Source organism: Chelon labrosus (genome assembly GCF_963514085.1).
Source record: "Chelon labrosus genome assembly, chromosome: 11".
NCBI classification, from domain to species: Eukaryota; Metazoa; Chordata; class Actinopteri; order Mugiliformes; family Mugilidae; genus Chelon; species Chelon labrosus.
Genome location: NC_140344.1, coordinates 12671654 through 12682835, shown reverse-complemented (window position 1 = coordinate 12682835; position 11182 = coordinate 12671654). Strand labels below are relative to the sequence as shown.

The 11182-nt window shown below is 38.6% G+C and overlaps 1 protein-coding gene across 1 annotated transcript; it reads left to right on the top strand.

The window, feature by feature from the left end:
* Window positions 1–4088: 4088 nt before the first annotated feature.
* Window positions 4089–10448, top strand: sqor (sulfide quinone oxidoreductase). The gene is made up of 10 exons (XM_084555377.1): window positions 4089–4432; window positions 5086–5290; window positions 5467–5637; window positions 5790–5843; window positions 5938–6132; window positions 6231–6440; window positions 6547–6730; window positions 8822–8889; window positions 8976–9154; window positions 9259–10448. The coding sequence occupies exons 2-10, from the start codon at window positions 5093–5095 to the stop codon at window positions 9314–9316; spliced, it is 1317 nt and encodes a 438-aa protein (XP_084411503.1). The 5' UTR covers window positions 4089–4432; window positions 5086–5092; the 3' UTR covers window positions 9317–10448.
* The last annotated feature ends 734 nt before the right edge of the window (window positions 10449–11182 follow it).

The following is an 11182-nucleotide window of genomic DNA, read 5'->3' as shown; positions in this document are numbered from 1 at the left end:
ACAAACAATTAAAAAGAACTGGTGAGACTGGTACCAGGTGCTGGCACTCAATTCATCAGCACAACAGACAAAGGAAGTCATATTCAAAGTCCAACAGGAGGGGGCCTCGCAGCCCAAAGAAGATTCAAAAAGTATAATATCATGATCCAATATTCCCCAAAGGGTCACAAGCATATATATCAGCCCATCCATCATAAACATAAAGTTATCAAAGAGTTACAAGTGAACAGTTCTTACAAAAAAATGATAAAATTCTAAATCCTCATTGAGTCTGGATCAGAGTCTGAACTATTAGCTTTTCATGAATTTCTTAATAAGACGAATGAAAACATCAAATTGTCTCTGGAATTAGATAAGCACAGGATTTGTTTTTTCGATTTGGAAATTTTCAAAGACAAGGAAGGTTTTCTACATTCCACTATATATAGAAAATCTACCTCTCGCAATACCATACTGCATGCTATAAGCTGTCACCCAAAACATCTGAAAGGAAATATCCCCTTTGGTCAATTTCAGAGACTTAGAAGATTTTGTGATCAAACTGATGATTTTGATGAAAAAGCCATAAAGATGGAAGAACGGTTTATACAGAGAGGCTACATTAAAAGTGTTGTCCATACTGCCAAAAATAAAGCAAGAAATCTTGAACGACAGTCACTCCTGAAAAATAGAGCTACTAGGCGGTGCTCAGAAAGAGTTTTCTTCTCTACGAGATTCAGCACAGAGGCCAATCACATTAAAAATATAATTAAAAGAAACTGGAACCTATTACAATGTGATGTCTCTCTAAGAAAGATTTTTTCAGAGCCTCCTATTTTCAGCTTTAAACGTTCACCTACTCTGAGTGACAAACTGGTCCATAGCTACTTACCAGCATCTCCTAAATCTACATGGTTATCAGCTAAACCTCAAGGCAGTTTTCAGTGTGGCCAGTGTAATCACTGTTCCACCGTGACCAAATGCAAAAACTTTCAAGATATACATGGTAACAAAACCTATGAAATCAAACACTTTATCAATTGTAAAACCACTTTTGTAATATACAAGCTGAAATGCCCTCTATGTGAGGTGTTTTATGTTGGCAGAACCAAACGGAGATTACAAGACAGAATTTCAGAACATAAATATGCAATCAGAACAGAAAATGATAACTACCCAATGGCTCGCCATTTCAGAGAAAAACACAACAGCGATCCCTCCATCCTTAGGGCTATAGGTATTGATCATATACCCAACACCTTAAGGGGAGGTGATAGACAAAAGCAACTCAACCAACGGGAGAGTTTTTGGATATTTAAGCTAAAAGCAACACAATATCCAGGACTATCACTAGCCATGTGATTGAATAAAGGCTTTTTAATATTATTTCTTCTATTATTTCTTTAATATTAATTCTTCTCATTGATTTAAGTGATTTCTAATACAGTTTTACACTTATTCAAGCTGACAGAATACATCTACATTATGGTAAAATTGTTTAAATTATTTAATTAGTAGCTTTTCCTTTTTAGCTCAGTGTCGCATTTATTATAATAGCGCCCCCACGTGGTGCATCTGTAGAAGACAAAGTACACCGCAGAGATGATCTCCTGTATGTCTCAAAGCCAGGGATGATACTGCCCTCTGGAGCAGAGACGCCGGCCCAGTACTGACACAACTGTGGTAAATGAACAGACAAGGTGGTGGAACGATTAAATATTTACTCTATATTATATGTTTGACTATTTAAATGGCAAATATTGAGTCTAGTACTGTCAGGTCTTCAGTAAATTGTGTAGTAACGATATTAATATTCTTCTAATTCATCTGATAATATAATGTTCTCCGGTTACATTTTACCATTTAAATGCATATCTTTAAAATAAAGAGCAGCATAAATATTTATTTTACAGAAAGCACAGTTTTTAATATAACAAATAAAGACATTCATGCATCGGTGTATTCATTATCAGGGACATTTTAATTGTTAAGACTTTGTCTCTATTTAAAATATACAAATTTGGCTATTTGTGCCATCATAGATATAGATTTGGTTGACAAAATATTAGAAACACCTCTCTGTGTTTGTTTTTTTAAACAACATAATGAAATAACATGGATAATAATATCAAACCAACCTGATGCTTTTAACTATTTTCAAACAGGACCTCAATTTTCTATGATTCCTGTGATTGTGAAATGCAATTTCTACAACACAGTACATAACATTAATCTTGATCTAATCATGTGTTGTCTGCTTTAAGCAGCGTGATCTGTGATCTGTAATCTACGTGCATGCCGTTGTGGATACTGTCAACTTTGTAAGGTGATCCCTGGCAACCACTTGGCAAACTTCATATTTAAGATTGATGGGATAAGGACATAGGTCAATAGAGTGCACAACATAACACAACACTGCCAGCGCCGTTTGTTTTATTAGTCGTCACAAACTTGTCTTGTCTTGTTGCATCTTTCAGGGCAGGTGATTTTCTTTCGTTACTGGATTTTGGTGGTTGTTTGGATGGTTTGGTGGCATTAAAACCACTTTTTGGATTAAACTGTATTTAAGTGTGTTTAGAAATTAGGGCAGTAGCAGTGAGAAATTAGATCAGATGAGAAACTGTTTTCTTGTATGCATCAAACCAGATCCACTGTCTATAATCTGCTTGTTTCATCTCAACTCACGTTCGGTCATATTTGGTCACTATTTTCCTGCGTTTTTTAGTTAATGCGGTTTAGGACATTAAACTAATGAAAAAACTGATGGTGAATGTCTGTTAAGTTTTTATTTATCGCTAAACACTGACATAAATGATATGAATGTTACTTAGGAGACAGAGTTGGGCAAAGTCCTGCAGCCACAACATTATCAGTAACTCTTTATGTTTAGACGAAGTAATTCTTCCAGAAGTTGTAAACTGAATTGCCATTGGGCTCCTTGCCTGGTTTCTCATTTTTACAGCTGCCGAGTCTTCTCTAATCTGTTAGATTATACCTGGACAGTAAACCAAATAATGATCAGGGCAACGTGAAGATGCACCGCAGCTTTCGCTTTTGTTATGGAGACACATCAGCTTCTCCGTCCATGGGTGCTCAAATTCATCTTACTTTGTCCACAGTATCAACCTTTCAAAATGCAGTTAGGAAGCACACACCCACCTAAGTGATAAAGTACTCTGAAATAAACCATTGTTATCGTACTCTGATAAATCATTTCTATGTAAAACTGTTCATATCTTTAACCTTTTCCGCAGGAGAAGGTTGAAGAGTGGGGCAACCCCCTTGTATTGTCAATAAAAACTATGCATCTATATGTTTCTGTATAATACCATGCTCAATGCTCAAAACATAGACTGGTATCACCTCATTGTGTAACACAAACAAATGTGCAAAGGGCGAGGCTGGGCCTGTAGGGAATATAAAACCACCTGATGCTCTCGTTACAGAGATTAAAAGGCTCCAAAGGACACGGCAGTTTATTCTTTATATTTAGTGTGGGAATCCACACAAGCTAACACCTTAAATTTAGACCTATTTATATGAACTCATCACAAGGCTTTAGATCTGATGCAGATGATATCTGAAACCAGGAAAACCTGTTGCATGAGAGCAGTTAAGCAAAGTCATGGTGATAGGAACATTTTGACGTAGCTTGTGTACAGCTTTCTATTTGTAGGAGGGGCTAGTGAAATGGGTTAGCAATAATAAACAATACCTCACTTTTATCACTATATGTGAAAATGTATGCAACTTCAGTCATATACAGCAAATCTGTTTAAACGTAAAGAAAATTGGCAACAAGTTACAAACATGAAGTTACACCGGTTTAATTCAAAGTAGCGGGTGAACTAGTATAATAATAGGCTACTAGAAACAGTGACAGTGACACAATAACTGCTTTTGCTGGATCACAGTGATTTACATGAAAACTGAATTCTACATTATTTACTGAAAACAATTCATTCGTCAAAAGCATATAGTGTTTCTGAGCCCTCTACTGTGCGGACGCAGATTCAGGTTCAGGTTTGCACTGTAAACATGTTTTACAATGCACTACTTCCAGGATGACTACTTCAGGACAGGGTGGACCCAACACGCCCCCCTGGAAGTTGTTTCGGGGCACATACAAAGGTATGCGAGCAGAAACACGACATAAAATATGTACACTTTCGGCGTCGTTGAGAAGAAGACCGACATAAACTCGGCTGCTATTTAAGGTTTAGCTAGGCTATATGAAGATATGCTAAAGCTGGCACATATGGCAGTTAATGAGGGTCGTTTCTGATTGGTCGAACGGCTGGAAGGCGGGGTGAACGTTCTAGACTTCGGTTCGAATCGTTCGAATTCGACACCGACTCCGTCCGTTGTGCGCGGAGGGTGGCAACAGCAAGTTCACGTCAGGTGAAGGGTATTTTTCTCGTTCTTCGCGGATTTCTGTCTAAATTCAGTCCAGGTGAGTATTATGCAAGTGTGTTTGTGTGTTTTAGACGTGGCGACATCCTCGTTATCAGGTCCACGCCTGTAGAGGAATGACGGTTGTGGAGACAGTACTACGCAGTTTGCAGCAGCAATGGTTCCGCTCCGATTGGGTTTCTCTGCGTGTGACTACACGTTAATTTAATTTGTTTATGCTACAGCTGTAGGGGTTATGTTAAACAAGGTGGTAAACTGTACACTATGTAGGCCTTGTGTATCAAAGTAAAGCAGAGCAGTTCTCTTTTTTTTTTTTCTTGTGCAACATTTTACAAAACAACTTTCCCTTAAAGAACAATTGGGTGTAAATCTGTACGTTTTGTGTAGTGTTTTTGTCAGGTCTCATGTGGTTCTGGTGTGTTACTATAGCTGTGGTCGGTAAAAGCCACAGTCAAAATCATGACCTCATTATTTTCACCAGTACAAGTTAGCAGACCAATTATTGATGAAAAACTACAGTCTGATGGGGTTATTTACAGTGATCATTACAGTAAAAGGTGAAACATGTTACTTTCTACCAATGCAAAGCAACATGTAAATGTAGAGAGGAAATGGTGTACATTGTTCTAAGATCTTGTTTGTTTGAGATCCACAGCTGAGTTGTTGCTCACTGAAATTGTCCTTCTGGTTCAGACTCAGAATGGCTGCACTGCGTCGTCTCAGGCAGTGCCACTCCACGGCTACGGCTATCTCCCACTTTCACACGAGCAGCCGTGCCTCTGCCAAGCAGCATTACAAAATGCTTGTGCTCGGAGGAGGAAGTGGGGGCATTACAATGAGTGCCCGGATGAAGAGATTGGTCGGGGCAGGAAATGTGGCGGTTGTGGAGCCAAGTGAGGCAAGGATCCACGAGTTTATGATTTTCATTTGTTATACAATACTGTTTATGTAAAGTAGTGGCTTTCATTCAATCAACTGTGAAACCTTGTTTACATTTTTCTGTTTCAGTGTTCCATCACAAATATGACAGCATTTCTCAGTGTCAAGTTAGTGCTACTTTTCTGTCTTTTCCAGATGCACTACTATCAGCCAATATGGACGCTGGTCGGTGCTGGTGCAAAAACTGTAACCTCATCAGGTCGTTCCACTGCGAGCGTTATGCCGTCTGGAGTGAAGTGGGTGAAATCTAAGGTTCAGGAAATCAACCCAGACTCAAATACTGTCCGCACAGACGATGGGACTGAAGTATGTTTGCTTTATGGAACTGTTATCTTACAGTGTGTAGATGGATGTTATAAAATAGCTTCATAATGTGTCATTTATTGACTTGGCAATGAGTAGCATGTGTACATAAAGCTGAATGGTGTTATGAATTTGTTTGTTTTTTCCTCATACAGATCTCCTACGAGTATTTGATTGTGGCCCTTGGTTTACAACTCCACTATGAGAAGGTGAGGTCGTGCGCTATTCATTCATTCATTCATTCATTCTGTCTCTGTCCTCGTATGCAAATTTAAATTCATCCCAAGAAATTCACTCTCAAAGATCAAAGGACTGCCTGAGGGGTTTGAGCATCCGAAGATTGGTTCAAACTACTCGGTGGAAACTGTGGAGAAAACATGGAAAGCACTGCAGAACTTCAAAGAAGGCAACGCTGTGTTCACGTTTCCAAACACCCCCGTGAAATGTGCTGGGGCTCCACAGAAGATCATGTACCTATCAGATGCCTATCTCAGAAAGGTAATTAAACTAATGTATACGCAGTAAAGTTTGAATAATCAAATGTGAGCATTCAAATTTAATGAGTTTTTTTTTTTTTTTTTATTCTCGTATTTAAGACAGGAAAAAGGGAAAAGGCCAATATAATATACAACACATCGCTACCTGTGCTCTTTGGGATCAAGAAATATGCTGAATCACTGTGGGACATTGTGAAACGTCGGGACCTACAAGTGAACCTTAGGCATAATCTGATTGAAGTGCGAGCAGACAAGCAAGAAGCTGTGTTTGAAAACCTTGACAAACCAGGTGAAACCAAAGTGTTTGAGGTAACTATCTTACCGTAAATCTAACAATAACATCATAATCTACACTGTAATACTGAAGGATTTGTATGTAATATTAACTAAGGTTTGTTGTTTTTTTTTTAACCAGTATGAAATGCTCCACGTCACGCCACCAATGGGCCCCAACTTGGTGGTGAAAAGCAGTCCATTGGCCGATGAGGTCGGCTGGTTGGATGTCAACAAAGACAACCTCCAGCACAACAAATATCCAAATGTGTTTGGTATTGGAGACTGTACCAGCCTGCCCACAGCCAAAACTGGAGCTGCTGTCGGTAAGTGAATGCTGTGTCACTCATCTGAACATTGCTAAAGCATAATCCTGGAAAGTACTCCCTTAGTACATACAGCTAATGGTTTTATCTTGTATTCACTTCCTGCTTCCTTTCCGTACTTTTTGTGATTTGATTTTTTTTATTATTGCGCAATCACCAGTTTACACAAGACTATATAGGCATACACCACACCCTAAGAAGCTAGTAATGTAGAAGCACATGATACAAAAACAGATAAACCCAATCTGTCTGGCTAATTAAAATGTTCTTGTTTTTATGCCACGTCCTTACTGTTAATTGTTAATTGTTATGCTGTCATCCTAGTGCAGTAAAGTTTAGACATCATATTTACATTCGATGTCTAAGCATAGAAGATACAGTCACCTCTCTGGTAGTATTCAGACTGTTTCACATTTTGTACCCTTTATTGCGCCATAGATTTTAATGACTAAGTAACAACGTCTTCAGAAAACTCTGCACATTTATTAAAAATCCAAACCCGTAACCTATAAATTACAGTGTGTTCGGGTACGTTTGACTCCTGCATTTGGAAGTTTATCCCAGTCTTTGCGTTCGACTTCGGAATCCTCTTCCAACTTTCTGTTGTTTGTGAGGAGTCTAGGGTTGGGCCACTCAAGTACTGTCCTTAAGTGACTGCAGCAAATGTCTTGCCTCAATGCTTCAGCTCATTGTTGTGCTGATACATGAGCCTTCATCCCAGTTACAGGTTCCTGCACGCTAGAGCAGGTTTTCTTTAAGGACGTCTATGTTTTTGCCTGCTATCACGCTTCCCTCAATCCTGAACTGTCACCTTGCCCCTGCTACTGAGAAGCACTCCTATAGCGTTACGCTGCCACCACTGTCAGATTAGTACCTGGTACCGTTGCACGGTTCAACCCATTAACATTCAGGTCTGAACAATTTTTGGACGGGTTCGTATAAGAGAGTATTAGAATATATCTTCCTTGACCTTGAGTGCAATAGACCAGAAAGTGCTCTTCTGAACTCTGGATGTCATGTCTTGTAGTGGCTTCTGCCTAGTTACCATGAATGCCTTAAGGCTCTTTTAAAGCACTGCGGGACATAGACGCCGTAACCTGCGCATGAAGCCTACACCGGTGCGAGCCATTTATACTTGTGCGCTCGTCAGTCTGGCTCGCCCTGTAAAAACGCCACCCAAAACTAGTCCGCATTGTGTCTTTTTTACCAGTCGGGTTAATTTTGTTTCTACTTCCGTCTTCTGACTCAAACTATTACCAAACGCCGAAGATGAGTCATTTGCATTTGTGTCTCCGAACCTCCTCATTTAACCTTTCCTTGATGTATTCCATCTGTATTGATCCAAAACAATCAATTTGAAATACTAAAGCGGAAACATGCTACTACCAAGCGGACCAATCACAGCTCCTGCAGTCTGCGTCGCCGCGGTGCGTAGTTACATTTCTGGGGTGGTGCACATCAGCTACGACGCTAGGGTCTGCTAGAAATGCTAGAAATGGAGTGCGGCTGAGATGGTCATGCTTCCAGGAGGTCCTCTATCTCTGCAGAAGACTTCTGACGTTCTCTGTTTGAGTAACTGTCTCTAAACTTCTTCATTTCACAGTTATTCAAACCACTGTGATACTGTGAACTGTCAAAGCTTTAGAAATGGTTTTATAACCTTGCCCTGGTCTATTCTGCTGTGCAACCATTTAATTGTGGAGGCGTATAGAATTTCTTATGCCCCACACTGTCATTTTTGTCCTGGCATTCATGTGAGTCAATGTGTAGGTGCGTGTTTGTGTATAAATGATTAAATCCATACCCAACCACTACTGGGAGTGCAATAGCGACTACTTTCTGAAACGCCTGTATCCAATAATAAATGTAATGCTGACCACTGTTTTATCAACATGGATGATGTTGCTGTTTATAGCCAGCAAGCAGCTGTAGGTGCGTGTCTGTCAGTGAGTCTGTAAGTCTATCCTTAGGTCACCTTTGATTCAGAGGGTTATGTCAACAAATTCTTAGGGATTTTCAGTGAAATTTGTCCTTGAGCTCAAAGTGCAGTTGGTGCATTTAAACACTTGAACTTTGTTTTCTCTTCATTAGCTGCTCAGTCTGCCATCTTGCACAGAACTATCAGCAAAATACTGAAAAATCAGAAACCAGACAAGAAGGTAAGAGGCACTTGAAACTTGATTTCTGCTTAAGTTTGAGGAAGTAAATATGCATAATCCATCATTTCTTTTTTGTTTGTTTATAGTACGACGGGTACACCTCATGTCCGTTGGTCACAAGCTACAACACAGTGATTCTGGCAGAGTTTGACTACAATGGACAACCTCTGGAAACATTCCCCATCAACCAAGCCAAAGAGAGAAGATTAATGTATCACATGAAAGCTGATGTGATGCCTCACCTCTACTGGCATGGGCTTCTCAAGTATGTATATAGTTAAATCACAATGCATTAACAGTTGGTAGTAATGAAGCTTCCCAGAGCTGCTGCAACATATTTCTCTTTTTTTTTTCCCCCTCTTACATCAGGGGCCTGTGGGGCGGACCAGGACCTTACAGGAAACTCTTTCATCTGGGAATGAAATGAAACCATTACCGTCAGTTTGCTTGCCTAAACATTTAGGGGAAAAATAACGCACGACATCATGTCATAATCCCTAGAAAGGTGGATATACATATGGCGGTAGCTGTAATATTTATATCTTGAATGTTATGACCAATCACAGCACTTGGATCAACATATAGTTAACGTTTTAAATATCAAGGTTTATTTAAACCTGCATGAAAGAGGTACTTTTGATATTACTAATCTCTTTATTTAGTAATAATCATTTTATTTCATAATTTCGTAATAGAGAGTTGCTCGTAGGTGCCTATAGGTCAATCTTTTGATTCTTGTGATGACGCATTAAATGACAATTCTGGTTGTTTGTTGAAATCAACAATGAGATTGTTTGTAAGAGCTGAGAACAAAAGTTTAGAGAATATATTATGTGTTGATTTGGACAACACTTACAGAGATAAATTGAAGCCAGACTTTGGAGACCTTTACTCGATTTCTCTCTGGCCTGAGTTCATCCAATGAACAGACCCCAAAATTCCCTTCATTAAATGAATAACTGCCACGCATATTATATGCTAATGTCCGTATAAATGATCGAAGCAGAATTAGTTGATTTTGGATTGTTTTATTTGCAGAATATTGGAGGATTTTCTGACTACAGCTGTAACCGTTGTCTGCCGTTCATTAAGAGTGTTGTGTAGACATTAAGCACAGTATACAAATATACTCTATATTGTTTATATTGATCATGTTTCAAATGTTGCATAACATTTGGATCTCATTGGTCTGGTTTAACTGAAGTGCACTGTCTGTGAAATCACCTTGTTCACGGCACAATCATTCATTCCTCCTAAGGAGCTTTCTATGAGGATGCTTTACCGTTAACATGCAAAGTACTACAAGTGCTATTTCTCATGTTTTAACATCAGTGACAGAAATATTGTTTTGTACTAGTGATTGTTTTTCTACCAGTCCAGCTGACTTTTATACATCTCAGTGGCTTCACAGTCAACAGTGTCTTCATTGTATTTAAAAAGATCCATTGCCTTTGAATCATTAAAATGACTGCAAGCTTCTGAAACTATAATTGTGCTGCCGAAGTGAAAACTGAAAATGCTGACAAAAAATCAATCAAATATATACAGAATGCCACATAGTTTCAACCTTGTTTGACTTTATTGTATTTTCGTCAAATAGTATATATTAATTACAATACTCAATGTTATATACACTTTGAATTTGCTTTGACTGGGTTTACTTTCTGGAGGTTCTGGATAAATATCTCTAGTTGTGCACATTTTTAAATAGGATGGGCAGCACCACTGTGCAGCTGTTATGGTACATTTTCAAAGGTATACACAACAAAATTGTGTAAATGTCAACCACTGCTGCATGATGCAACTGTAGGGAAGTTAACAGGAAGGTGCTTTTGCAGGTTCTAGTTCTTCATGATTCCACATGATTGTTTTACTTTCCCTGTTATAACCTCGATCATACTTGTCGTTCCCCGGCTTAAAGTCGTTTACAGGACAAAAATGCAAACTGACAATGTTGTCAGTGCGAGAATTAATAATTTGGTGTACCATCCAAGTATTTCATCCAAGAAATTTAAAATTGCTCTCTCAGAGTCTTGGGGTTATGACTTTTTTTTTTTTTTTTCAGAATTCATACTCGTGATAAAATAGAATTCTGAGAATGGAGTCAGAATATTTATGTAACAATCTTTAAAAAAAAAAAAAAAATCAGAATTCTAACAAATTCTAAATTGTGAAAATAAATTGGTATTACTTTTTTTTATCTCATCTTTTTATCTTATCTAATTTGAGCAGTTTGCTGCTGCGACACTGGATTTCCTCACTGTGGAGTAAATAAAAGATTATCTTATTTTAT